Below are 27897 nucleotides of genomic sequence, written 5' to 3'. Positions count from 1 at the left end.
GCAAGGCTTACTCTACTGCATCGAACATAAAAGATTGTATCTTCTTATTCTTTGGGTCTGTGGATCTAGATAAACTGTTGGTGAAGTCAGGACTATATTTACTGGCGCCTGTTTTTCTACCATACACATCTGTCACCTCGCGGAAGAATGCCGGAGAGTTCCCGCAGCATAGCCCTATGTACTGCACACCCAAAGCCTTGGCCTCTTCTGCAAATTCACGTACCTCCCATCGAGTACAAAGCTGAGCTGACAGGTTGTCGGGGTATAGACGGTCACCTTGTGTGTAATATAAATTTATTGAGTATCTTAATTGATTTGCTATAGTTGTTAACTGGACAATTATTGACATGCCCAAATAATATACAAGATACAAGTATAGCTTTCAATACAAAAAACAAGACATAGAATACGATAGAACGAACAGTCAAAAACGAATTAAACTGCAACATACAGCTGGTTCGTTCTTCTTGGACTCATCAGGCATGGTGCTCATGTTGATAAGGATTTTTTTCATTCTTGTATTAATTGTTTTAAACAATGATAAAACTTGCATCAACAGTTTATACACGAATTCAAACAATTTTGACATTTTCATAAAGAACTTACCTGTATCAGGGTCCAATAGTGACTGAAATGTTTTGTATTTGCCTCTACAGCGAAATGGAACCGGGATTGCCGCCAGGGGACCCTAAGATGTATTTGTTAATTTGTTTACTTATAGAAGTATAGAGTAATATTAACTAAAATCATTGAATAGAAATTTAGGATAGTATATCCTGAGGGATATGCGATACTTTAATATACACCGTTTCTCTCCAAATGTGTAGTCATACAATGTTCGTATGAATTGGTACTACTATATGCCTTGTGCCTTTGATGTCACTGCCTAGTTCACATTTCTAGACCTTGATATTTCATGTGAACTAGAATTACCTGACGAGTGACGTGGATTAAAGTTCTCACCCTTTTCGAACGCGTGGTCTTATTCTAGAACTTTGTTATGACTCTTCGTTTGCATTTTTCTTTTGTTCATAGTTTACCATTATTTCAAAATTTGAGTTAGAACCAATGTTTCGTTTAACACAATATTCTTTCTTTTTTCCAGAACCATGATTTATTCTGCACTAAATATAGTTTTTACCTTACAGACTTTTCTGATCTCTTTAAGTAAGGGTAACATGGTTCTCGGTCCCCGTGCACAGTTCAGGCCCACGACGGCAGCCCCAGCATCCTCGAGTCGTTTACAAGCCTCTGGAATTGGTACGCCGTCCAACATTACATCTGGTTGGTATGCCGTCAACGTTATGACAGCCGGAAGTCCTGTGGATGTACGGCCATCGCATCATGATTGTACATGTCATGATGTTTTCGTAACATACATTGCTAACACAGGACATTGGATTTCATTATTTCATCATGAAATTATAACTATAGTTAATATGATGCTTAAGCAGTTTGTCTTTCTCAATATATTCTTGAGTTAAAATTTCTTGGTTTATCATTGCGTGTTGGGTATGGCATTGCCCTTTTCTATGTCTGCGGTTATATTTACCGTTTCCATATTTCTTGATCATTTCCAAGGCGAACAATGCTTCCCCAAAGTCTTGGAATGTCTCTCCGATGATGTAGTCAGCTTTTTCTTCAACCGCCCATTCGATTTGTTCCTGAGAAAACCGGTCTATAAGTTTAAGCTTTATTCAAATGGCTTATATATTTTTATGTGAATTTGATTTATATATAAAAGCCAAAAATTTGAATCAACATCTGATCCTCTCGTTAGATCAGGTAATATTAGGATTGTTAAATATTTTTTATTTTAAAACTGTTTTCAGCGCAGAACATAGAACAACTTATATTACTATTTGTAAGATGACGTACGAAATTCCCAGTCGGAGTTATATTTTTTGTAAGAATTGGGTAAAATTGGAGCACCCTGGTTAACTCCACTAAAGCCTACTTTTAAAAACGCCGATGAAAAGACGAAAAGAATGCAGACCTATATCCCACTCCATTGTAAATTGTTAGGTTTAAAATTAAACTTACTTAAATATTGTTGTAATCTATACAAAAGCGTAGATATCGTTTTTTGTTTGAACGTCGAACACAAAAGACATGATTTTGGCTGAATTTTCCCTGGCGATAAGATTAAAAGACAGACATCTAGCATGCGTTCGTGTTGGAATCCGAAAGCAAGTTTAAGGTCGCAATGGGAATTCGTGGCCATTAAATCGCTCAGAAACACACTTTAGGAGTCGTTCTTGATTTTGTCTTTCAATCTTAATACCAGGAAACAAATCAATGGTAAATATCTGGCTAATGATATTATCAATTGTTAACGAAATACAAATGACTAGTTATTTAAAAGTGGTTGATGAAATATTCAAATCTACAAAGGGCAACAGCTAGAGAACCTTGAACATGGCTCGTAGTTCCTCCATTGCCTCGGGATTATCTGGCTGGTAGTGCCATGTATGTGAGATATCTCCCTGCCATAAGGGACCCGGTGGCATCAGCAACTTCACGAGCCATTTTAAGGGCACGTCTGTTAAGTTCTTCCAGTCCTTCCTCTATACCAATGGCCCTTAGTCGTTTCCTGTTCCCTAAATACTGTTGAACAAGTAGTGTCAATGTAAGTTTTGCTTCGTCAGTGAAATATTGACAAATTCAATCAAAGAAAATTGTTACAGGCCTAGCTGTAGCGTGTAATTTGCGAGAGAGTTGCGCATGCGTTGTCCGGCATTTTCAAGTCACGCGAAGGTGTCGCTGCTTGCAACTACCATGGTACTTGGAAAGCACATGATAGATCGCATTTAACCCGTGTCCCAATAGGAACTGAAAATGTTTGTCTGGGATGTCAAAGTTCAGGATTCCATGCCATTTAAAGTCCATAATATACGTAACTGTGACGAAAACAAATCCAGTTATTTATTCAAATTACAGAGAAATCATTAATATTATAAAGCACGCTCTTTTGAAACAATATCAAATACATCAAATTGATACAAATTAGTATTGATGAAAGACCACTTAAACGAAGTGAAAGAAATGATACTAACTTACAGACATCTTAACGATATCATATGATTCATTTCCGGACTGTATGACATGAGTTTTAGTTAGTTAATGGACAATTTGGACAAATCCCGATGTGTAAAGCGATTGCTAGACTGTATGGGTCAGAGCAATATTCGCTTAAAATGACACACCTCGCCTACTGCAAAATTAATATGTTATAGATTTAAGAGTTATAGGCATATTGGTCTCTTATGATGCACGTTTTAAGTTCGGTACCTTTATTTTACAACAAAGCTTTGTTTCCATTTATATACTTTTGTCATATAGCTTAATCTGACTATATTTGTATGTTATACACGTTTGTATGTCATACGCATTTTTGTATGTTAAACACATGTTTGTATGTTATACACATGTTTGTAAGTCATACTCATATTTGTATGTCACGCGCACATTTGTATGTCATGTGCATGTTTGTATGTTATACTCATGCTTGTATATCATGTATATTGCTATAAGTGATGTTAATTTAGCAGAACAACCTTTAACCATTCATAAAGAGTTGTTCGGACACAAAGCTGATAGAATACAAATGATTAAACATTATTGATCTGATGTTCCAAATAATTAATATTTTTTAAAGTTTTTATAGCACATTATATCAGAAAAAAAATTTGTTTGCATAATTTACTAACACAACATTAAATCAAAAAGTGAGAAAGCCTTAAGTTGTGTTTACGTTTGATTCTTTTAACAAAAGGGGCATACGTTCCACGTTTAATGATAAGATAAGCTATCGGTGTGCTCTATATTTTTAAAAATGTTATACGTATTTTATAGTTACCGTAAACGCTTCAACAACGTCACTTCCGGCATGTGCATATTCTTCGTGCATTATTCGAACTACTTCTGGATTGTTAAGAACTACTTCCGGTGTGAACTCCCCGAACTTGACGTAACCTTTTCTCTCAAGCTCCCACATGTATCCCTCCGCGATAATAATAGCTTCACCATCGTTTAGTCGTTGTAATAAACCTATATGATATAACATCTTATGGGTAAGATACATACATTTATTTTTATATGGACGGTTTTCCTTATCAACTGTCATCAGCTCTTTCCCATCATAATTTGAATTCGATGTCATTTCAGAAAGTTGCAAAATAGAAAACATTCTCAAGTTAAAGACAAAACAAAAACTTAACTCATAACTTATACACATTTACTATAAAACCATTGAGATTTCACTTGAAAAGAATGAAAAGCCTTACTTTAATATTGTATTTAGAATAAATATCATTGAAATTTATAGCAATGACTATAGAGTATTTAAGTGTCACTACATTCAATACATTAATTCTGAACATAAATATAAAAATATAAATATACATATTAGTAATTTATCTTTTTTTGCTTCGTTAACTGTCATCAAATCAATATAAATGTATAATCTACCTTTCGATGTCATTTTCAGGATATTCTGACGACAACCAACCGGCCAATTTCTGAAATGTCGGTCAGTACTACAATAGCTGTATGCCGTATCTGTGCCCACGAACCCTCGGGTCGACTGGTCACACACACACGGGCTTCGTAATCATAGGCCCATATCTAGATATGCTTGTATACGTGTGTTTGAATATAACGTTAAATGGTTTTATGCTTCCAGCTCACTTCCCAGCTGTTAAATAACAGTATACAATGTTACAATTGTACATGAGATTGAGTGGCATATGTACAAATAGCATTAACATATAAAACTAGGAACCATTATATAAGATGCAAATGCTAGGACGCATATACTTAATATATATTAACGCAGTCTACCTGTAATCAATGTGTGTATGGCATTTCGGAGACTATAATCTGAATGTGTCCACAGTAAAGATTGTACAAACGACACATGCACGAATTCATATATGGATTGAATAGATTTTTTTTAATTTTCATTGCGGCTATGAATACCAGTAGCTACATTTGTAGCTACATATCCCGTGGAGGATATGTAGCTAGCTACTGGTATTCATAGCCGCAATGAAAATTAAAAAAATCTATTCAATTCATATATTTACATAACCTTTTCTTTTTTTTTAAATTTTATCGAGAAAACGATTTTACTAAAATTTTACTAAAAAGAAAAATTTGTCATGTATACGACGAAACGCCAAATTATTAGAACAGCCGGGAGATCCCGCCTATGCACCATCGTTTACCGTGTCCTTCCGCTCAGTTTCAGTAGTTTATTTATTTATTTTTTGCTTGTTATTTAAAACAAAGAGACATGAAATAACATCGAATACAATAATTTGTGTTAAATTAGATTTAATTTATGTAGATAGATTACAAAGAAAACATAATTTACGGAAATGAAACGAGGACTATTTTTCAAGCGTATTGATATTTTTCTGATGTTATGTGTGGAAAATCAGCACGAGGGACAATGTTTTCATACGGTTTTCATAGTGTATTCATGGTCATATGTTTGTTGTTTTCACTTGGTATGTTCATATCAGCAAACCACATTAGGAATGTAAATATAATAATATGACGGATAATGAATATAAAACAACACCATACAACTGTTTTGTCCCTTTTTACACAAGTACCGACGTGCTTCTGAAATCAAATATTGAAAAAAAAAAAAAAAAAATTTTAAAGAATCAAAATTTGTACAGTTCCTTTGATCCGCTTTGAGTTCCTACCAAACCAATAGATACCTCCATATACTTAGGATCTAAGCATCACTGACGAGTCCTAGGATAGCCACACAGCTGTCTGATACAGTTTAATGACTTTGGATCTTCTGTATCTTATTTTCATCTGTATTTGCATTGAAAGATATCTCGTGTGTCTTTTGTTTAAGTCCGAGACAAATAAGATTTCTGATGTTTCCGACAAGAAAAATGTATCGTGTGATAGAGATATTGTTACGAGCACTTGATGTTTTTATTTGTCTCTTGGTCATTAACTGTCATACAATCAAGCGGCCACAATGTAAAAGTGCTACGAAGTTTAATGTCTTCCATGCTTGTAGCGTGCCGATTACAAATAGGTGCAAAACATGTAGACAATTTGAATGACCGATTTTTGGAATGAAATTTTCTGTAGATACTATTTTCTGGGTCTATAAAAAAGTGTTTCTTGCTTCAGATACAAAACATGGGGAAATCAATTATTAAAAATAGACGCTTAAAACATACCTTAATACACGTACATTTATATGTCGTAACGTCGTTTTACGTCAGATAACGTCAACGTGTATGTGTAGCCTTCGCATGCACGATTGCTGATCTACATTAACATGGACTCGGATATCGTCGACTAAGTAGCTGAATCAGTACATTACATATATCGTCGAGGAAGCAGGGCGCGTTCACTCTTCCAAAACACCTGGTCTTAATTATCATATTTTTTTAAATGTAATCCATGTATATCTAACTTATGTTCATATTTTATTCTCTTTTATCAATTTGTAGGTACAGTTTTATATGCATGTTGATATTCGCTTGCGTTTGAGTAATTGTGACAGAAATGGACACATAGTTTTGTTTGAAAATCAGTTTATTTATAAATGGGCAAACTCTTGGCTTTTATAATAACATATATTCTCACTTAATTCCAGTTCCAGCATACACCCTTATCTTTGAATAACTGTCTTTACTATCCCCAGCAAGAACACTTAATGAAAGATCTGATGAATATTTGCAGGCTCCCGGTTTTCGCCCATACACTTCCGCTAACTCACGGAAGAAGAATGGAGCATTCCCGCAGCAAAGCCCGACGTAATTTACACCAATCGCTTTCGCTTCCTCTGCAAATTGTCTGATGTCGTCCCGATTACACGCCACGCACGACAAATTCGAAGGCCATGCGTGTTTACCTACAAAAGATACACTTACATATCACAATATTACTGTATTTCATTTATGCAACTTAACTGGAGATTTTAGAATATTGCAAAGCAAGCTATCAAGATCACATTTGTAATGGACACTTGGTAGCTTCGTTAATACCCATGTCTAGTTAAAATCAAGAAACATATCCATATACCGATAGAACTATAAGACAGCAAACTAACCATGTCGCTATAGGACTAGTCAACATATCTACATCGTAATAGAACAAGAAAAGCTGACCATGTCCCGATAAAACCAGGAACAATACATGTACTGGTAAAATTAACTAATTAACATATTTTCAGCATCGAATCAAAATGCCTAAATCTAAAAGAACTTGATATACGAATAAACATATGCTCATATCCCTTTCTGTTTAAGACTGAAAGCTTTACCTGTTTCCGGATCTTTTAGCGATGTCCACGTGCGATCTTCCTCTGTAGTCCTAAAAGTCACAGGCAGTGCGGCTATGGGGCCCTGTGAACAACAAAACAATTTTGATCATAGTCGACCGTGGAGTATTTGTTTCTAGTTAAGGCTGGTTCTACTTCTTACTTCAATGTGTGGGTAACATGTAGGTAACACCTTACCTTGCAAACCTTCCGAATTTCCCTGATAAGTGGTAACATGGTCCTGGGGCCACGCCCACAGTTGAGGCCTACCACAGCTGCCCCGGCCTCCTCCAGTTTACGGCATGCCTCTGCTATTGGAACGTCATCCAGCGTTATGTCGGGATTATAACACACAATAGTTATTACTGCTGGCAGACCTGAAGACCGACATATGGAACCACAGTTCAATTACATGTACATATAACATTAATATTCTAACCAGGTTCTGGTTTCATAAACTTTATTTAAGTTATGTTTTTTTTTCTTGCCATTTTCCATAGGAATGCATGCCATAATTTAATAAAAACTTCCTCGTCTTAGGCCTTATCTTAACGGAAATGAAGATTTCTTATCAAACGTAAGTTCTAAATGATCTTTAGTAATGAAACGTTGAAAACAAGAACATGCAAACTATTAACGAATTAAGCAAACCTTGCCGACAAAACTTTGAAATAAAGCTTTTTAATTAAAACTCTCAATGAAATGTACATATTTGTAAATGACAATGTTTTGTTTTAGTATTTATGTGTGTTTTGTTGTTGGTTTTTTGTTGTTATTTTTGTTACGCATTTGGACGCTAACCTTTAACACGTTTTGTGTGTGTATTTGATACTAACTCTGGAGTACATTTCACGTGTTTCGATATTGTGTGTTTGAATTTGCCCTGCTGTAGACGCTGTGGTATCACAATGTGGTGCCTACCTTTTCCATACTGTTGTATTGCCTCTAGTGCTAGTTTAGCTTCTCCATAGTCGTTTATTGTCTCCGCTATGATGAAGTCCGCCCCCTCCTCTACCGCCCACTCCACCTGCTCCTGACAGAAGACAATATTATGTGTATCCAGAAGCTCACCTAATACAATCATTGCATCAGTTACTCTTTGTTTACTTTATCTAATTTTTTATCGCAAAGAAGCCTTGTATTCAAGAAGAGATTTTCTCCTCCGAAAAACAAACTATTCATTTTAATATAAAAATCATATAGACTATTGTATTATTGTACCTTAAACATGGCCCTTATTTGTTCATCTATATCCGGTTTATTTTCCTCGTAAATAGTAGTACTGCAAAGTCCACCAGCCATAAGTGTTCCGGTCTCGTCTGCCACCTCTCGTGCTATCTTGAGAGCCGTTCTATTGAGTTTCTCGAGGTTGTCCTCTCGTCCAATCAGCTTTAGTCTCTCCCTGTGTCCGTAATACTAAACAACACAAAAATTATGTGACCAAACAACGTCACACGTGCGTCAAACACACGAGGAAAATATTTGTTTTTGTATAAGTATATGTATATGATTATTTTCATCCTGGATACTCCAGATTTACGTTTAATTTCGCTTTCTGCATCGCTGCGATATGTGGTAACAAAACAGAAGGCTGAGTCACCGCCATCTTATGGATTTGATGCACGTATTGACAAGCTTTGAATTTAGTTATCAACGTAGCAACTTGTGCAGTTTTCATGTAGACCATTTAGATAGTTGCTTCGATGAAATACAACAGGATTAGAGAGAACGAAAATGAGCGTAATCTGTGTAGTATTGTCGTTTAATTACTGTATGAAAACATTGGGAAGTATTTGTGTGTGATTAAACTATGTTTGTAAAAAAAAAAGCTTTCTGTCAACAACGAGGGACTATTAGTTAAGCTTATATTACCGTGAAAGCTTCCACTACATCAGAACCGGCGTGAACAAACTCCCGATGCATGCTTCGAACCATGTCTGGATTATCTAAAACCACTTCGGGTGCAAATGAGCCGAACTTTAGGTAACCTCTTCGTTCGGTTTCCAGCATGTATCCTTCCGCGACAAGAACATGTTCACTGTTGTTAAGGCGTTCTAGTAAACCTGTTAGTGAAACGAACGAAAGATTTTGTTTAAAACCCCTTCATATGCAATATATCTACTCTCTGTGTTGCATTTGATTGTAAACCCAATTGTATATATATGAGACGTATACTACAATTCGTAGTGATTCGGTCAGTGTAAGAATATAGATAGATGTAGATCCACTTCGATACGGATGGTGTTGTTAACACGAGCCAAAGACCGGGGTTCTAAAAAGTTTAATTTGCGGATATGTTTCCACACTTGATTGTAGCTGGGAAACTAGAGATAGCCTAATATAGCCGCCAGGCACATTCGGTATCAATAAAATAAGCTTTCCTAATTTGGTAAATGTATTAAGCTATTTACAATATAATTTGAATATATATATTGTTTATAAGTATCTTGTTATTTGTTTATCGTGATGTGAAAACTACCTTTTTATTATTTATAGTTTAGTGTTGTGTCCTATCCGTATTGTGCACCGCAAGGTCTGTTGGTCGTTTTTATTTATCCGTATTTAGTGTTGTTGGTGCGGTATATGTAAATTAGGTTTTGAATATTTAAGAAAGCGTGAAAGTGTGAATGAGAGTGTTGATAAAACCAGTTCACTCCGCGGTAGTTCACAGTTGACCTCCAAGCGACACTGATCTGAGCGATTAGACATGGAATCTGAATTTGTCACCTACTGACCGGGTGACTTTCGTTTACAATTTCAGAGGAGATTTTCTTCTGAAATTATTTTAAATTCCGCCTCATCAAATTTATCACTGCGCAATAACAGTTTTTATTCCAAATTAAAAAAAAAATATAAAAAAACTACAAAAAAAAAAAAGTTTGACAAATCACACTTTTGTAAAACAATTAAAGAGATAAGTTGTCTATAACACAAAGAACTAAATCATTTCTGTCGGAAATATCGGAGGTCCCTAGTGCTTTGATATACTGCCCTTTCGGATGATCACTTGCCTCAGTATTAAAGCGTTCTTCATGAGAAACCAATTATTTTCGATTTGACTTAAGTCAAGACTCTGAGCTGGCCATTGTAACACAGGTAGACCGTTATCAGTCTTCCGGGTCACACACAATCGCGACTTGTGACAGGGAGCATTATCTTCCTGGAACGGGTAAGGTTTGTCACTGACATATTTCACAATCACATTCCTTAAATTATTTTCAAGGACCTTAATGTACTTCTCATGTTTCCATCGACATGTGTTCCCACCCTTTCATAGGTATTATATTCCTTTTAAGATCATCTGTTGACCAGTTCCACTCATATAACCGAGACATTCTGGTTTCTATCTTTCGGGATTTTTCTCCACATCTTAATTTCGCCTTCGGGTATCCAAACCACTACAATTTCATTAAAAAAAGTAAAGCTTTTCCAGTAGTCGTTCACATCGTTGATGCGACGAGCCAAACACCCGGCAAGGCGCTATCTTCTTTTCACCTCCCCGATTTCAATACGTTTCCATTCACGTAATTTCTCCTGTTTTCCTGGATACTTTTGGAGGAGCATGTTAATTAATATAAATTGTTTTGTGAAATCGTCCAAAAGGGAACGTCTATCATTATTCACCAACCTGCAGTTTCCTTTGATTGCGATCTGTCAAACTTTTCTTCCCCTCACTTCTTTGCCGATTTTCATGTTCACCATAGCTGTTATTTTCCTGGATCATTTCCCCTACTATTGATCTGTTTATGCCGAGGATCTTACTTATTTCTCCGACTTTCTGGTCACCTTGTGTCAAAGAAAAGTTTTGTTTCGTTGTGCTGGGTGACAGCTCCCGGTCTTTTGTGCCATTTCTACAGACCTCTTCAAAACGTTTACATTAGTGACAGACGACACTTTCATTTCCGGTATAGTGACGTCATTGCACAGAGTGTAATTAAGGATTGAATCTTGATTTGGTCGACTTCATGGGGTCATGAATTGAGTTGCTCTTGAGACAAATTTAATGAACTGCGAAGCAGTTCATGTTGAATTTGTCTCAAGAGCAACTCAATTCATGACCCCATGAAATCGACCAAATCTAGATTCAATCCTTATATTTCAATTGTTTTTTTTTTTTCGAATAAAAAAGTCGGTCTAGATATTAATATCTTGTAGCTTGTGCAAGTCTAAATGCGGAAAAGTCCGAGGAGTTCCGGATTGTGCATGTCTTGTCGGTCGAGTAAAATAGTCCGCAATTTTAGGATTAAAATCAGCATTATTTTGTCAAAAAAAAGTATCCAGCATATCTGGTCTTTCATCAAATACAAGAATACAAGAATAATTTTAATAATTAATCCATGTTTATAACAACAATGTAGAAAAAGTGAAATAGTTCCGCGGAAGGATTTTAACCATGTATTCATACGCACTGATCAGTGTTAATCTGGTCAAATTCATGAGCAAATGAAACAGATTAAGTTTGGTAGTTTCATCGAGTCCAACTTGAGTAGAAATTGAAATATTAGGGTATGCAAGAGAGAGTTGAAGATATAAGAAAAATACTCGGAATAAACAGATCAATATTGGGAAAGTGTTCCGATGTCTCTACGCTCAGAGAAACTAGCGCGCCGCCATTTTCCTTTGGGACATATATTTTTGGCACTGTAGTATACAGTCGGCGGTATATATATATAAATTGGATGACAGATAAATGATCGTGCCGTTTTATCGGGCAACATTCTAGTCATCTGTCATCAAAATTGCATTCGTTATATCACCTAACTAACGGAGATATCGTTTACAAGTGTGTAAACATCAAATTTGACGCTTAGGAATACATTGCTCATAGCCGAAGCTGTGCACACATGCGCAATTAGTGTGAATGCGCATCGACTGTTTTCGTTTTTACAACAATACCCCAATACCCCAATACAATATGAATGGAATATGGTTTATTTAACTGAAATATACATTGTATCGATGAAAAAATAAAAACGATGTTACTGCGGAACTTTAGTTTGTTCATTCCTGAAGTTGACAGCATTTCCCGTCAAAAAGGAATCGGCTGTTTAGCGATTCAAATAAGTGTCCGGGTGTTACGCCTTTTCGTATAACACCGAAAAAAGAATGCCGATTTCATTTTTTTTTTTTGATAACACTAGATAAAAACTCAGATTAGAATGTAAATCTAATGAATTATTCTTGATTTTTATTATCATTATCGTTTATTGGTGAGTAAACTGTATTTCACAGATATTTCAACATGGTGTCATTAAAAGTATCCGTAAAAATGCAGTTTACACTCCAGTAAACGATAAAAAACAAGAGTTATTCACTGGGCATACTAGAATCCGGTAACAGTCTGATCATACGACATCAAACATTTGTGTATAAAGCAGTACTAACCATCATGATACAGGAAACTCTATATAGCATCCTGAGATGGTTAATATATATGCCCCGTAATCAGGCACCATTAACTGTGATATATTGCTAATGCATAACATTTTGTAGCCAAATTAGTCTGTGAAGTCATCACTAAGTTATATTATTTTAGTTATTTCATATTTTCGCCTGTCGCAACCAAGAATTTACGGAATATTAAATGTAACTTTTAGAAACAAAAAGTATACTGTACATTACTATGTATGACAGTGCACTGACTGAATGCTTATAACAGACATTAAAGGACGTGAATTATTACAAATCATGAACAATTCTAGAGGAATTTGAAAATGATCTAGATTAAGCATGCCAGTGATAGTGAACGTCACGCGTGCGGTGAATAATTAGTTCAAGATTAAATGAGACACCTGTGGTGAACAATTAGTATAAGTTTAAAGACAACACAAGCGTTATAAACAGTTATTTTAAAGTCAAACGACACACGTGGTTGATTATAAGTTTATGTTTAAATGACACACGTGTGGTGAACAATTAGCTCAAGGTCAAACGACACAAGGTGTGGATAATATGTTCAAGGTTAAGTGACGTCACATGTGTGGTGAATAATAAGTTCAGGGTTAAAGGACGACACACGTGTGGTGAATAACCATTTAAAGAAAACACGTGTGGTAAATAGCTCTATGTTATACAAGTGAATATCTCATGTAAAGTTAAACGACATATGTGGGGATAGCCCGCGTTTCTAGCCCTGACACTATTTCAGGGCCAGAGGAAACTCGGGCTATTGTTGGGAATAATAAGTTCAAGGTTAGCAGCGTTGAATCATATGATTGAAAAACAATTTCGGTAAGAAAGATATACACAGACTAGTGTTTCATAGTTGATATCATGAATCTTTACCTTTTGATGGCATTGTGTCAGCACAGATAGGCCCGCCAGTACTACTCGACTGATATACACAAACATACACAGCTTCACTGCAGACATACGTATAACGCTAGTTGTGTAGAGCACATGTGCTTTCTAGATAACAGTTGAGTCAGAGGTCAACAAAATTTCGCTTTGAGGAGTAAGTCATTGTCTAGTAGTTTCACTCTATTCTAGGTCACGGGTTATTTTAAATTGTACTTCACACAAACTATGATCCACTAGCATTTACCGAACCTAGATGTAGTACGACTGCAGTTTTCTAATCGAATTTACACAAATAGTGCGGATGCTATTTTTGAAAATCGTTAGGGATTTTCAGACAAGATTGTTTTTGAAATGTTACGGCTATCGATGCATTTCTTTCATCAATTTTGCTGCACAATAAGTCCTATGAGTTTTGATATATCGTGAAAAGATAAGAGAATGATAGTTAAACAGTTTGACCTATGACCTTTAAAGAAAGAATCATAGATGTTTCATCCACATTAACCCTGGACTACTTTTATAGAATCTTATAGTTATAGCTATCATGTTGTTTTCATGATTATTTTATGTTGATGTCGTCATCAATATCTCATCATTACGATAAATCATGCAAGATAAGGGGGTTCCAAAATTTAACACTGTATTACATGATGTTAATGACTTCACGAAATTAAATTATCATTAGTTGGGTGGTCGATTGTTTGATGTTGTCACAGTAGCATTAATTTTGAATGGAATACCAAGTAAAGTATTGCAGCAATAACACAACAGGACAAAACTGGAGAATAACAGCTGGAAATCAAACGAAAAAAAGCGAAATATGTAATACTATCGTGTAGCGAAGTAGGGAATCATTATTAGGTTATGATGAATGATGGTTTGGTAAACCATTCTAGAAGTCAAACGAGAATGCCAAAATATAACGTGGGAAAAAGATAAATGCACATGAAGAATGTTAAAGTGTTTAAGAAGAATGGGACGATGCATTTCTGCAAGTAAAGGTAAGCCTCGATCTGCTTGAAGATTAAATCAAGGTTAAGGGGATACGACAAAACAGTGAATCGATAGTCATGAAAATTGACACAAGTGACATTTTGCGCCACATTTTGCTTTGTTACAAAAATCATATATGTCTTTCATGCTTATTTTCTCAATACCTAGAGTTTTTGGAGAACTTGCAATTAAAAAAAAGTTTTCTATAAACGTTTAGTGTTTACAGGCAGAATACTTTTTTAGTTGAGAAACTGTAAGATTTTTTTCCGGGAGGGCGGGGTGGGGGTTATTTAAAAATAGGAATGACGTTCGGTTGGAGTATCGTAGGTAATCTGTATTAACAGAACAAAGATATGAAAACACAATAACTGCAAGTCACAAGGCATTTTATTGCTTTTGAAGGATACATAATTAAACATTTTATTCACATAGCTTATATCAAATAAAAATAATTTTAAATCCGGAATATAGCTACAACATAAATATTTTGACCTGCATTTCTGAAGCTTTGAAAGCAGTCATTTAAATTACATGAAACAGTTGGCTAAGTGTTCGCCTTTAAATGCTGTCAACACTCGTAAACTCTTTTATTATTTGTGTATGCTTTGTTGATGTGCCTACAATTGCATTTGCAGATACATCAGGGGAATATCTGCATGCAGCAGGTTTTCGGCCATACACTTCCGCTAACTCCCGGAAGAAGAATGGAGCATTTCCGCAGCAAAGTCCGACGTAATTAACACCAATCGCCTTCGCTTCCTCTGCAAATTGCCTGATGTCATCTCGGCTACACGTGACACATGACAAATTCGTCGGATATGCATCATTTCCTACAAAAAATACAGGACTTGTTAACATATTTACTTGGACATGTCAGAGAGTTGCAGCGGAACAAAGCAATTAATGGAATAAAGCACATAATGCTTATCGTTCAGTAGTAGAAATATACTATACGCTGGCATATATAAACAAAATAAACAAGAAACTTAAGGACCTGACTTAAAAGACCTCAGTGCTATATACTCAGTAACAGTATAATTGCACTGAGGACAATAGTGTAATACTCTAATTATCTTGGTCATGTTGACTATTTTGGATTTCTGATCGACCCAGAAAATACCATCACTTAGTGAAGACCATCTCGGGAATAGTGCAGGCAAGAAAGAGCTGATTACAAATGGTAGAACTTAGGTTCGAAATTGTACGGACGGCGAGCAACACTCAGCGGACGACCTCAGATGGAGAAGGAGGATGGCAATAAAACCTGAGGTCGAAATATAGCTGAGACTAGGAAGGGCACGAAGAGAAATAGTATCTGGTCTGGACCTACCTGAGTCTGCTTTGAACTTACGTCAACATGTCTAGACTCACCAGTTCCTGGACTGAGTTTAACTCAGCATCTTAAGTTACGATTCGTATCGTAAATTTAAGTTACGTTAAATCTCTGTCCTACCAAACTCCGTTACTTAAGATGCTTAGTAAAACTCAGCCCAGATCGAGATTTCCTCGACTTTATTCTGGATTTACCTGAGTCCAGACGCACCCGTTTCTGGTTCGCATTTCTCTAAGACTGCTCTGAAAGTACCTATGTCTAGGGATACCTGGAAATATCCCCTATGGCTAGACTCACTAGTTTCAGGTCTGGATATCCCCAAGTCTGCTGTGAACTAACCCTATGTTTAGACTCACCAGTTTCTGGTCTGGCTATCCACAAGTCTGCTGTGAACTAACCCTATGTTTAGACTCATCAGTTTCGGGTTTGGATATCCCCAAGTCTGCTGTGAACTAACCCTATGTTTAGACTCACTAGTTTCGGGTTTGGTTATCCCCGTGTCCATTCTGGATTTACCCATGCCTAGTCGTTCCTGTTTAAGGAATGACTTACCTGTGTCCGGATCTTTCAAAATGATCCACGTGGGACACCTATCCGTTGTCCTGAATGCCACGGGAATGGCGGCTATTAGTCCCTGTAAGATTAATCATTATGCAACAGAACTTGTTCAATTCAGCAATCATCCACACCTCTTCTTCGGAAAAGTTTCTCTTTGTACTTTTGTTACAATCTTTACAAACCTGCCCTACATAATATGAACCTTCCGGAAGAAGCATTAGTAACTATACTAATCTTGAATATACTTATTAACAATGTAGTTACATACATGTTTGCTGTTGCTAAGGTGAGGGTGCAAGTGCATTATTAACTTTACAAAGTTACAATTCAGGACTGCTTTAATTTTTCACTGAACAACAACGAAGGAACTTTCTAGGCAAGGGATATTTCTCTCCAGAAAGCATAAATATCTTGTTCTGTATCCACACAGCCAGTCTGCCATGTAACATCTAGCATACAAAGTAAAAATATTTTTAATTTGACACAATATCAATTTCACATCTAAATCTTAGAATTACATTACTCTGTTTTTTGACTGTTCATGTTATTTATTTTCTTTAAGCGTGACAAATATATATGAAATGTATCTATTCAGAATGAACTTATATTTATGACAAATACTGTAGTATCAATGCAAATGCACGGTGGCAGATGTTTGCCATGTTGTTGTGTTTCTCCGTCTGACTTCTCTATACAGAGATGTATAAAGCTTAGTATGCCCCTTACCTTACAAACTTCCTTATTTTTCTGATTGTAGGTAACATTGTCCTTGGACCACGCCCACAATTTAGACCCACCACGGCCGCTCCATCCTCCTCCAATTTACGACATGCATAGGCTATCGGTAGTCCCTCAAGCGTCTTGTCCGGTACATAGCATGTTATAGTTATCACTGCTGGGACACTTTATGTAATCATAAATAACTGCTCTAACATACATAATGTTATGTTCACACATGCAAACAGCTAGCAGAGCTTTGTTGGTTAGGGCCTAATTTTTGCTGCATGACGCAACAAATTTGTGACGTCACCAATGATATAGATATAGATATGTCAAATTATCTGTCCTTGAAAGCTTACAAAATGTTCTCCCTTATGTCATAAACAATCCGAAGGAATTATATGTATCGAATATAAATTTTAAAGATCTATTGAAATATTATGATACACATAATGGTATTGATATGAGAACAGCAAGCTTGCGGAATTGAATTACTTTTTACTTTTTGAATACTTTTTTTCATCAATTTCAATGAAACGAAACATTGAAAACAGCATTCAATGATATCAATAGGAATCAAATCGAATATTTATCAACTTTTGTTTTAATCGGTATCCCTGCAAATGTATTGTTCACATTTTAGCTATTTCAGTTGATTTTTACGTTAGAAAGAGTTTGCTTGTTTGGCTTCTTTCTCTGATTGTGAAAAAAAAACAAAAAACAAAAAAAACAAAAAAAACAAAAACAAAAAAAACCCGACAAACTCTATAACTAGTAGATATCATCATTCATCCGACAAGAACTCTCACAATAATGACTATTAGGTCTTCTACCTTTTCCGTATGTCTGTATTGCCTCTAGTGCTAGTTTAGCCTCCCCGTAGTAGCTTATTGTCTCCGCTATGATGTAGTCCGTCCCCTCCTCCACTGCCCACTCTACCTGCTCCTGTGGTCGTACGAAACAAAAATGTTGCGTTCAACATGTGAAAAACATATAGTTGATATTTTATACTTTAAATCTGGAGATCCGATAAAATCGAATAAATTGTGTCTTATTTCCAAAATTCATACAATTTTTTTTATTTAACATATCGAACAGATGATTTTTCTTTCGAAAACAAGCTGTAAGTTTAAATTAAATCCGATTAATGTTCAGTCAATGCATCTTATTTGTTATCCGTGATTACTTCACCTTAAACATAGCCTTGACTTGGTCATGTGTAGTAACATCATCTTTGTCATATATGTTGGTGTTGCAAAGTCCGCCAGCCATTAAAATTCCGGTCTCGTCTGCCACTTCCCGCGCGATCTTAAGAGCTGTTCTATTGAGTCTCTCTGGGTCGCCCTCGCGTCCGATTGTTCGCAATTTCTCTCTATGACCATAATACTGAAATACAACTTAGATACAGCAAGATTTACATTAATTTCTCATATCTATAAGATAGGGTTCAGTTGCTTTATTCCCGCAGTATTACTTGTGAAATGCCTATTTTGGGATCTCTTGATTTATCTCACTAACAAAATGTAGCCTCAGACAGGAAGTCTCCTTCTCACTCGCTTCTCACTTCTGTACTCGCTTTACTTTCAGTAATTCATTCTCATACATGCAATATGTAAAACAATAAAACTGCAAGGGGAATATTAAACGCCGGTCCGATATGAAATACCATAGCTTATTCTATAAACTTAAAAATAATTGTTTTGTCAAAATGCTGCTTCACAAATGAAACCTAAATGCTAAGGTAGCAAACAATGATTAAATATCTTCATCGATAGAAATCCTTATTCATATAGAACTAAATTAATTCCACTATATACATGTATACTGATTTGGTCGTGGATAATAACTTAAGCTACAAATATATTCCATACAACAGCTGGTATATAATGCACTGATTGCTGGTAATAATTTAAGCAAGATTTTAATTCACTACAGCGACTGGTAAATAAGGTATATATTTACTGTGAATGCTTCTACCACATCGGTGCCAGCATGTACAAACTCTCGATGTAGTTCTCGGACTACCTCCGGATGTTCTAAAACCACTTCCGGTATAAATCCCCCAGACTGCAGATAACCTCTTCTCTCCAATTCCATTAGATATCCTTCCGCAATGAGGACTTGTCCGCCATTTTCTAGACGCTCAATCAATCCTTATTAATTAAAAAAGAGATCAAGAGATATATTCAATGGAGATACATTTCTCTTTATATGTAATAGATAATTATATATTCAAACACACGCTCATTAAATTAATTGCAACGAGTAACCGTACATAATCTCTTGATGTTTCCACAAGCTTCCATGTCGGTGTCAGCGTCAAGCCCAAAATGTTGGGGTTACGGTTTTGAATGGCTTATAATGAAGTACATAAGTAAGTCCATAAGTATACATCCCAAACATTCCCTTTTCGCTAGATGTCTCGGAGTGATAAAAGAGCGATTTGATATTCGAATATGTTGTGTTATTTTTTTCAAATTTCACATTGTATTGGACTCATCAGTGATGTGAAGGGCTAAGTTTGTGAAAGTGAGGTAACCAATCAATAATATTCAAAACGGGTGTCCGAATTATGGATGAGTGGGTGCCTTAACTCCATAATTATATTTTTAGAATTCAATTTTTTTTTGTTAATCTGTTTTATTATTATTATTTTTGTTATATTTTCTGGATATTACCTAATTGAATTATTGTATTCTGAGACGAAACCGCTATTCACAAATTAACTTAATGAGATATGACATAATCAGAAATTAATGAACCGATTTTCATGAAAATTGCTGTGATTGATCTTTTCGCCATCAGTTGATTTGTTGGAAAATATAACTATAATTTTTCCTGTTAATTTTCCCGAAATCTAGACTTTTTGGAAACAATTTTTTTTCAAAACAAGGATGAAAAACGCTGCAATTTTCTGTCAATCTTTAGTGGCTACAGGGAGAATCGTAGTTAAGAAACGTTACCTTCAAGTAAGAATTTATTTTGGGGGTATGGTCTAGCGCTTTTGTGATAAATAAAGTTATATAATTTTTCTTGTAGTGATGATTTATGACAAACAGATATTATGAAATAATAAAAACATTACCTCACCCTGGGAATACAAACCCACATGATATTATTGTGGTTTTTCTTTTGATCATGATATCACATACCCTCCGTCCCCATATAGCTCATTGCTTTGCTCTGTGTTTTTTCTGGTGACACCACCAACAAATCTTCTGGCTACATCTAATATGTGTCAACACTCACAGGAGGAAAACTATTACAAGCTGTACTCAAACGTACATGTAGATCTGACGTTTGCTTTGAACTAATTTTCTCAGGAGATAGATTTTTATGAGTATTTCTTATCATGTTAAACAGAAACTCACACCGGTATTACATATATACACCATTTCGTCACGTGAAACGCAGGTTTTTGACCTTCAACAACTCGCATTGACCTAGTGAAGGTCACAGGATTTTTTTGTTCAGATTGATTTATCTTATCATTGCATACACACAGGACATTTCAATAGCTAACACAAGCTGACACTCTTCGTCGCTTGCGCACGACAATCGCGAATGTCGCATTACCTTTTCTTTTAACCTCTTTGATTTGTTTAGTTAGTCTTGGTAGTTTTAAGTAACTTTAGTTTGCATTTCCCCAATATCCCTGTGGAATGGCCATACATTTGATCCCATAAGCATTGCTGAATAGCATGATGCAACAATGCAACATATGTGTAAAAGGATATTTACATGTCTTGCATTCTTTTTATTTATTTATTTTTGCTTTAGTCATTTATTTATCTTTTTAATGTTTTGTTTTTGGAGTCAGATTTTAATGCAGGCAAAACGATATACTGTACTTCTTTTCAGCTGTGAAAATAGGCGTTTTCAAAATAAAATGTATGTGCTTTTAAGGTGGCTATTATCCCTGTGTCGTAACAGTACCTTATTTGAGATAATTGATAAGATATACATTACGTAAACCTTCTCTTTAAAGGGTGAATATATCTACACTTCCCATCAAAGCGTGATTAATGCATATATATTTGAACCATAATTTTATAAAATAGATATATCCCACAAGTATGTACAAGTCGACAGAAAGTTCGGCAAACTATTATCTTCTGTTAACATCAAGCAGTCCTGATTGAGTACTTTGAACGGTTTTTATGTCTCTAAAATAATACACTATGCCGTATTATATCGTGAATAAAATTAAAGTAATAAAATGTCAAAACATGTACATACCTTTTGATGACATTTTGTTCTAGAACGCGGAATCCCTCTTTACCTGTCTGGTGTATGCGAACAGCCAACGGTGGCAACACATGGGCAAAAATATATGGAACGTCTTAAGGGGTATATAGGGTTTCTTCGTAGTACACTCATTTTGTGCCATCAATTTTTGTATGTTTTTTCGCGGGTATTTAAGTAACGATGCAGGTTTATGACGAAGACAATTCATTACGTATCGACACTTAAAGCCATAGGCATTACTGTATGGCATCTCCCTAAAAAGACAAAACAGCTGCATATTGCATTAGTTATTTTTAATTTTGGCTGTACTGTATCTAACGCTCCAATTTGTATTTAAAGGTGATGAAATATCGTGTTTATCTTTTGTACAATCCGTGTTAATTAACATTGTCGCCATCGAGATTTACTTCATTTGTCAAATGAAAGACATCTCTGAGGTTCCATAACACCACACTGGTATCGGGTGAGTAAACATTTAGGAGTAATTCGTGTCTGCTCTAATAAAAACATATTGAACAGCTGTAATATATATTGTATATAGAAAGCTCTTTTATCAAAATGGAGCTAAAGGACACAAAAAACATCATTAATATGTCATGGATGGTTAAAAAAGACATTAGCATCTATGTCGAGGCATATGAAAGAAAACTATAATATTGAATATTGGAGCTTTTGCATCCCACCCCTACCCCATCCAACCCCAACCCAACCCCACCCCAACCTCGCCCAACCACACCTCAACCACACCCCTACCCAGATTGGTAGAAGTTTTAAATGTTCTATTTATAGGTGTACGAGACTAATGGTCTAGTGTTGAAAATCCATTCAAGTAGGACAGTGATAAACGTTAACATTAACGGCTATAGGAAATCAATCGGTTCCGTGGTTCCTGTAAGAATCAGCGGCCCAAGGCCGCAGGTCTGCGTTAATTAGCGCTTCGTGAGAAACATCATGGTATCAGTATTTTCTATATATATACTTTAACACTGTATCTATGCAAATCTTGTACAAGTTGATTACATTGGCAACAGCCGTTCTCAGTATCTAATTACATTAAAGTGCTGTAGTTTGTATGATATGTATATAGATTTAGCTATATATATATGTAATATAATCATACCGCTGTTCTAACTATTATGCAAATGCCTTGCCAATTCACACGCATGAAAGCGTATGGGTGCGTTTTCTTGATGTTGCAAGGTTTCTCTGTTGCAATACAATTCAAGAACTTTCAAGAACAAAGTGTGTTCTCTACCACGACACTAGTGCTATATCTGCATTACATTACAATTTGCGTCATTATCTAATATGATGAATGTGATGGATTACGTATCACTGTTATTGTTGTCCTACATTATTAAGACACATTTATTACAACACCAGTACTTTCTTGTCTTTATTTCCATGTTTTCAATGTTGTATGTGTTAAATACATATTGAAAGTAAAACAATACACAATATCGTAACCAAAAACCTTTTTTTTTTTATCATTTTTCATGTTGGAAACATGGTTGTACTTAGGAAAAAATAGCTTTCGATGTTAATGTTTATGGTGTGATTTTTGAACTCAGTTTTTCAGTATCGAAAGATTGCACAAAAACGATCAAAATTTAAACATGAATGCAACGGACTATAATTTATTTGATTGGTTATGCTGATAATTTCAGACAGAATGTATCGTGTAGTACATTGTCAACTATAAATAAAAGTAGGTAAATGCAATATCATGGTAAAACCACAATCTTCATCGTTGCCAGCATATGCTAATTACGATCAGGAATGCGATGACAATGCGAAAGTAGAGGTCTTAAACGTGACTTGTTTTTTTCCGTAAAACTTTATTCGTACATCATGTTGTTAATATTGTTTTACTATATCTCATCAATTCAAACAAACCACTAAAAACAAAAAATGCAGTTTCAGTAAATTATACCTCTTCTTTTAGTCTAACTGGCGATTTTTAGAAATTAACAATATAATACAGCAACAAACTCCTATATAATTTCTGCGTTGATTTACTAAATTTCTAACTTGTTTTATTAGTATATCATGTGAACATGCATTTTGTAGTATAGTTTAAGTTAGTAGAAAATGTCCGCCGTGGAATTATTGTTATGCGAGAAGTTTGAGCTTTGAAATGGTTGAAAATGGTCTGTGACTCTAAAATAAGTTCGCTGTGTTAATTTCCTGAAATATCGACGTCGTTTTGTCCTTTAACGATCATTATCCCGAGTAAACTTGTCTTAGTAGAATTTCCAGTGAGTAAAACCAATACGTTGGACCTTTAAATATTGTTAGCCGTTACAATTTCCATTATTGTTTGTAAATATTTTGTATGCTTGCCTACAATCACATTTGCAGATACACCAGGAGAATATTTGCACGCAGCAGGTTTCCGACCATACACTTCCGCTAGCTCTCGGAAGAAGAATGGTGCATTTCCGCAGCAAAGCCCGATGTAATTTACACCAATCTCCTTTGCTTCCTCTGCAAATTGTCTTATTTCATCCCGACTACATGTAAAACATGCCAAATTTGTCGGATACACGTCATTCCATACAGAATTAATTATAGCATAATGAAGCACATTTATCAAATTTGAGGTTTATACTTAAGATTTAAAATTTGGCTCCACTGTTTGTCGCTCTTTCTAATGACAAAATTTAACTCATGGTGAGAGAGTAGCTTTGTTTACAGCACTGAGTCTGATCTGACTTACCTGTATCCGGATCTTTTAAAGCGATCAACGAGGGATATTGATCGGTAGTTCGAAATGTCATGGGAAGGGCGGCTAACGGTCCCTGTGAAAATAACGTCAATATTGGCGACTTCATGTATATACGAGAAGCAACAGAGAATATGAACGAAGTCGTAGATAGAGGTTGATAAATAAAACGAGGGCAACATATCAGCAAATAAATTTTTGCATGGAGACCTTTGAAAAGGACAGGGAGAATATGACCAGATGCTCCGAAAAAGTAAGCGTTTTCTGAATTACTGAGGATACCGTCATACCAATCCAGGTCCATTCCGGTTTCAGATACATTTTCAAAAAATGAAATAGGTTGGTCACAACGTAGCCATTTGGAATATCAATAAGCCTCAAAGATGTCTGACTTCAGATTACACAAGGAAATAGATTAAATCATAATATGTCTACCACTTTAACATGGTCTTTATCAACCTACAATTTTTTACATATCTAGAAACATTATGTTGTTAAATCATGATAATGGAGAGCGTCCTCGAATATCGACATTAATATACCGTATCAACAGGGTTGATTAACAAATGTGTAACGGATTTGCAAACAAATGTTTTTCTTCCATTGGGCCTCTTCTGCTACAGTTACCCGATTTAATTGCTGTAATGCTGTACGTTTATTGACAATGAAAAGAAATAAAATTTACATATCTATTTATTAAGTTGATTTGATAAACTGATAAGTCACATCTGCAAAACAGATGGTACCATGAGGAATTATTCTGTACAAACTGACATGAATACAACATACGTCGATTTCAAAATTGTAGATTTATCTTGGTTGAGTTCTTTACCTTAATTGATAATAATATAGACATTTATCCTGGCTATTCTTTATCTCAATTGTTGATATATACGTATATATAAAGTGAGTCAGTTTCACTGAAACAATTTTTATACTTAACTAATCACGGATATAAACAGAAAATAATTGTCTAATTAAGCAATTAGAAAGAAAGAGTTTTGTTCCTAAATACAAATGACTTTGTGTGGTAACACCAACAATATGCCTAACATCGCATAAAAATAATTTTTAGAATAGGTATCAACTGAAGTCTGATTTCAATCAATATATTGTCTGAATTCATGTTTTTCTTTTTAATTTGGACACTCACTCTTTAACTGCCCATAAGGATGGTTCTTAAAAGCCAACATTTAGTTATGTGGTTCAATATTTAGTGGTTTTGTCACAATTTGAGGATTTCCAAACTGAAAAATTGATTTTCCAACAAAAATTTGCTGGTATTATTATGAGCACATATACCTGATTTATGATAATTTTCATTTATAACCCACTGCGTAAATCAGGCCAGTCAAAACCTTTATGTACACCAGGCCGGTTAAAACCATTATATACATCACGACAGTTAAAACCAATATGTACATCATAAAGTTAAAAACCATTACGTACAAAAGTACATCGGGGCAGTTAAAACCGTTATGTACACCAGGCTGGTTAAAACCATTATATACATAACGACAGCTAAAACCATTATGTACGTCACAACAGTTAAAAACCATTACGTACAAAACCACATCAGGACAGTTAAAACCATTATGTACATCACGACATTTTAAACAATATGTGCATTGGGACAGTTAAAATCATTATGTAAATGGGGACAGTTAAAATCATTTTGTAAATTGGGACATTTAAAACCACAGTGTATATCGGGATAGTTAAAACCAGTAGGTACATCAGGACAGTTAAAACCATGAGGTACATCGAGACAGTTAAACCATGATGAACATCAGGACAGTTAAAACCATTATGTACATCAGGACAGTTTAAACCATTATGCACATCGAGACCGTTAAAACCATTATATACATCAGGACAGTTAAAACAATAATGTACATCAGGATAGTTAAAACCATTATGCACATCAGGGAAGATTAAAACCGTCATGTACATCAGGACAGTTAAATTATTATATACACCAGGACAGTTTAAACCATTATGAACATCGAGACAGTTAAAAACATTATGTACATCAGGACAGTTAAAACCATTATGAACATCGAGACAGTTAAAACCATTATGTACATCAGGAAGTTAAAACCATTATGTACATCAGGAAGTTAAAACCATTATGAATATCGAGACAGTTAAAACCATTATGCACAACAGGGCAAATTTAATCTATTATGTACATTAGGATAGTTAAAATTATTACGTACATCAGGACAGTTAAAACCATTATGAACATTAGGAGAGTTAAACCCATTATGGACTTTAGAACAGTTAAAATCATTATGGACATTAGGACAGTTAAAACCAAAATATACATTAGGATAGTTAAAACCTTTATGTACATCAGGGCATATTAAAACCCTTATGTACATCAGGACAGTTAAAACCATTATGGACATTAGGACAGTTAAAACCATTACGTACATCAGGACAGTTAAAACCATTATGGACATTAGGAGAGTTAAAACCATTATGTACATTAGGATAGTTAAAACCTTTATGTACATCAGGGCAGTATAAACCATTACATGTACCATATGGTATGTTCATTAGGACAATTAACACTTTATTTACACTAAGACATTTAAAACCATGATGTACATTAGGACAGGTAAAACCAGTATGCCTATCAGTATGTCTTAATGTGTTATGTATATCGGGAAAATTAAAACGATAATTTACAGTTGGTTCGAAACGTTCAAGGATTAAATATATAACAACGTCTAGCTTGGTTTCCCGGCGTTAATCCAGATGTCGACTAGTTTCAGCACTAGGGAATATGGTTATCAAAACAAATTCAAAATTCAGGTATAACTTATCAAATGCGGTACTTAGCCTTTTAACAATAACGACAACTTATTATGAACGACATAATACATAGATAACAGTCAAATGGCGTCATCAAAAAAATAGTAAACACTGGTGGCGGGGAAAATATCTAAATGTTGTGAGCTCGTTAATGCAGAGTAAAATATACTACCATTTATGCACAAAATAAACCTAATAGAATAGCATATATTTACACTTGCCTTAAACCTTATCGAAACAGTACGTATGACAGAGTTAATAATTTATAAGTAGAACAGTTGGTTCCTAAAACCAATCTAAAGTTTGGCTTGGTTCCTTGTTCACTGGCGCACACATTTTGCAGGTAAGATTTTCTGTTGAAAGTGCGACTAGTTTGTATACTCCATCCGAGTTAGATTCAGCGGACACCTATGATAAGGAGTTCAATGAAATCTTCTGATAGATCAAGAACCTCTTGACTTGAATGGCATGGCATTTATTGATGGACAGTGTTCCAACAGTGTCTTAGTATCATCTCTGTAGCAAGCGGTGTTCGTCAGGGAAGTATCCTCGGACCAACACTTTTACTCATCTATGTGAACGACACACAAGAAGTGGTATTCTACCTAGTGAAATTATTCGTGGACGACACCAACCTCTTCTAGAAACCTGTGAAAACCACGAAAAACCAAGAACTACAAAAAATATTGACTTGACTGTGAAATGGTCAGAAAACTGGCTTATGAAGTTGAATCTCACGAAATGTGAATTCATGGCAGATGACAGCAAAAATAAATCGTCCAGCTGTAACATCAAAACCCAGGGATAGTGAAATCAGGTTCCTTTAAGTTAAACAAACAAGATGTGTAATTTCCTATATTACGATGTTCTGTGTATTCAATATCATGGTAAAACCAC

At 35.2% G+C, this 27897-nt stretch overlaps 2 protein-coding genes across 2 annotated transcripts; both read right to left on the bottom strand.

Moving 5' to 3' along the window:
• Positions 1-7: 7 nt before the first annotated feature.
• On the bottom strand, positions 8-21459 carry LOC117326860. The gene is given in 21 exon segments (XM_033883645.1): positions 8-276; positions 607-688; positions 1142-1320; positions 1553-1664; positions 2412-2486; positions 2488-2607; positions 3860-4050; positions 4471-4604; positions 6628-6895; positions 7307-7388; positions 7502-7680; positions 8225-8336; positions 8525-8719; positions 9176-9366; positions 15157-15426; positions 16446-16563; positions 17219-17391; positions 18041-18152; positions 18399-18593; positions 19170-19360; positions 21447-21459. Coding segments are annotated over 21 exon segments (3261 nt in total).
• On the bottom strand, positions 6544-13689 carry LOC117327193 (betaine--homocysteine S-methyltransferase 1-like). The gene is made up of 7 exons (XM_033884047.1): positions 13589-13689; positions 9176-9366; positions 8525-8719; positions 8225-8336; positions 7502-7680; positions 7307-7388; positions 6544-6895 (listed from the first exon to the last, which is right to left on the bottom strand). The coding sequence occupies exons 1-7, from the start codon at positions 13599-13601 to the stop codon at positions 6624-6626; spliced, it is 1044 nt and encodes a 347-aa protein (XP_033739938.1). The 5' UTR covers positions 13602-13689; the 3' UTR covers positions 6544-6623.
• Positions 21460-27897: the final 6438 nt, after the last annotated feature.

Source organism: Pecten maximus, chromosome 5 (genome assembly GCF_902652985.1).
Source record: "Pecten maximus chromosome 5, xPecMax1.1, whole genome shotgun sequence".
Taxonomy (NCBI): Eukaryota; Metazoa; Mollusca; class Bivalvia; order Pectinida; family Pectinidae; genus Pecten; species Pecten maximus.
The sequence above is the reverse complement of the archived record's forward strand: the minus strand, read 5'-3'. Positions and strand labels throughout refer to the sequence as shown.